General features: G+C 44.4%; 1 protein-coding gene across 5 annotated transcripts in view; it reads left to right on the top strand.

Moving 5' to 3' along the window:
• rabgap1 (RAB GTPase activating protein 1) overlaps positions 1-2,500 on the top strand; it is a 70,960-nt gene that overhangs the window by 23,688 nt on the left and 44,772 nt on the right. For all 5 annotated transcript variants that reach the window (XM_079735762.1, XM_079735760.1, XM_079735763.1 and 2 more), the window contains 2 exons: positions 717-879; positions 1,526-1,619. In XM_079735762.1, the coding sequence (XP_079591888.1) occupies positions 717-879; positions 1,526-1,619 (257 nt within the window). The remainder of the gene's footprint in view (positions 1-716; positions 880-1,525; positions 1,620-2,500) is intronic.

Below are 2,500 nucleotides of genomic sequence, written 5' to 3'. Positions count from 1 at the left end.
GACAGGTACACCGAGACCTTCTATCTCAAACTACGACAGGTACACCGAGACCTTCCGTCTCAAACTACGACAGGTACACCGAGACCTTCCATCTCAAACCACGTCAGGTTCACAGAAACCTTCTATCTTAAACTACGACAGGTACACCGAGACCTTCTATCTCAAACTACGTCGGGTATACAAAGACCTGTCTCAAACTATGTCAGGAACACAGAGACCTTCTATCTCAAACTACCTCAGGTAAACTGAGACCTATCTCAAACTACGTTGGTTAGACAGAGACCTATCTCAAACTACGACAGGTACACAGATACCTTCTATCTCAAACTACGTCAGCTACAAAGATACCTTCTATCGGAAACTACGTCAGCAACACAGAGACCTTCTATCTGATACTACGTCAGGTACACGGAGACCTATCTGAAACCACGTCAGGTACACAGAGATTTTCTCAAACTACGATAGGGACACAGAGAGCTATGTTGAACTATACATTCAAAAGTCAAAAATTTGAGGAGCCATTACTGTCATTTCCAACCAGTGAAGAACCAACATGTGGTTGAGGCTTTTCAACTTCCGCAGGGGAAATCTAAACTTCGATTGATGAAAAATGTTGTTTTATTGTTCCATTTCCCTTAACATAACTCATACGTTCTGTTAAACCAATACAATATGCTGTAGCCTCACCCAGTCTGACTTGTTTCCTATGGTTTCAGATGGAGCGCAAGGAGCGCAAGAGCCCGGCCAGCGACACCCTGTACGAGGTGCTCAGCCTGGAGAGCGAGGCAGAGCGGGAGCGGAGGAAGACCATGGCCAGCCCCGGGGCCCTCACCACAGGGCCCGGGGGCTCCTCCCCGCCCGAGGACGAGGAGGAGGAAGGTGACACACAACTGTGGCGTGTCAGGGGGTTTCGGAAAAGTTGGGGGGGATTGAAGAGGGAGGGGAGGAGGGTACTTGGTTTGTTCCAGAATGGGCATCTTGCTAAGGGATGCCTGCAGGTAAGCTGCACACACAAACAAGTCTTCAACAACTTCAATACTTCGTCAATGACAGATTTTGCAGTTTCTCCAGTTTTTCATCGGCTGCTGTGATTGCGCTCAACCTTATGTGTAAGCTAAATGTAAAGATAAATGCGTCTGCTAACTGTTTACATGGTAATACATAGACGGAAAAGAAAAATAGATGGTTATTAGTATTCAAATGTCACTTATGTTTGTTTACAGTCTCGAAATGTGGGATGTTTATTTATTTATCCGGCTTGTAGCGGGAGTTTCTTCGAAGCATTTTACATTCCAGCCTTTTTAAAGAGTAGATGATTGTAAAATAATCTGGGGAAATATGGGTTGGGTTCCCAGAGGGAATGTTTTTAATGTTTTTCGGAAATGTTATTAACTGGCGCTTAAATTATCCAGAAGATCCGATCCACTATCTGTGGGCTGGGTTGGTTGATAGAGTCGCTCTGTCTTGTGTAAGTCTCCAAGTGCCTGCTCATCCTCAACGCCACATTCTCCTCTGTGTCTCCCAGATAACGATGAACCACTGCTCAGCGGCTCAGGAGACGTTTCCAAAGAGTGCGCTGAGAAGATCCTGGAGACCTGGGGGGACTTGCTCTCCAAATGGTGAGCATCTCTCTCTCCCTCTGTGTCTCGGTCTCTTTCCCCCCTCTCTCTGTCTTTGTCTCTGTCTCTCTCGCTCTGTCTCTGTCTCTGAAAGTCATTGGGTGAATGACTTCATTCTTTGTGTGTGGCGCAGGAAGGAAAGAGTTACTGATAAGTAGCTCATTAAGATGGCTTTCCTGTGTCATTGCTTCAATTGTTCTTAATCAAAAGCTTGTGAGGAACTCAATTAAAATGGCTGGGATTTAATTAGCATAAGCTTCAAGCTGCTTTGCTGTGAAGTTGGCATGAGCACATTTGGAGTCCACCCACCACCTCGTTAAGAGAAACACAAGTATTTAATGATATCTTGACTGTAACACTCCGATGCACACATGAATATAAAACGACAAAATTAATCTATTTACTTGTACATGTGCTGTCTTGACTGTGATAGAGAAACACTGTTAAGACAAGTCCCAATCTTCCATTCAAGGATGATAAAACTTGTAATTGATGGCCAGGAAAGTTTGCGATAGTTGGCATCAACGAGGTATAAAAAAACAATTGACGCAGATGAAGTTGTGTACCCAAAACAAACAACAGACTCGTGACATGTGGCCAAACGTCCTTAAAGCTAGCACACACTACATCCGTCGTTGAAAGGCAACATTACAATTCAAACTGCTGCTCTCAATGTCGTACTAGAGAATGGCACAATATGAAGAAAATAATGTCATGCTGTTTCATCAGGTGCTGTCGTCAACACTGCCTAGTATTCAGTTACTCAATCACATGTGGTCCTTTTTCCACTGAAGAAAGTAACCATAGAGGGTAGTCCCTGGAAGATTGACTAACACAAGTGTTTCGGAAACCTCTTTTTTGGACGAGAATGGACCTTCACA

The sequence above is a fragment of the Pollachius pollachius genome (genome assembly GCF_949987615.1).
Source record: "Pollachius pollachius genome assembly, chromosome: 4".
Lineage (NCBI taxonomy): Eukaryota > Metazoa > Chordata > Actinopteri > Gadiformes > Gadidae > Pollachius > Pollachius pollachius.
The sequence above is the reverse complement of the archived record's forward strand: the minus strand, read 5'-3'. Positions and strand labels throughout refer to the sequence as shown.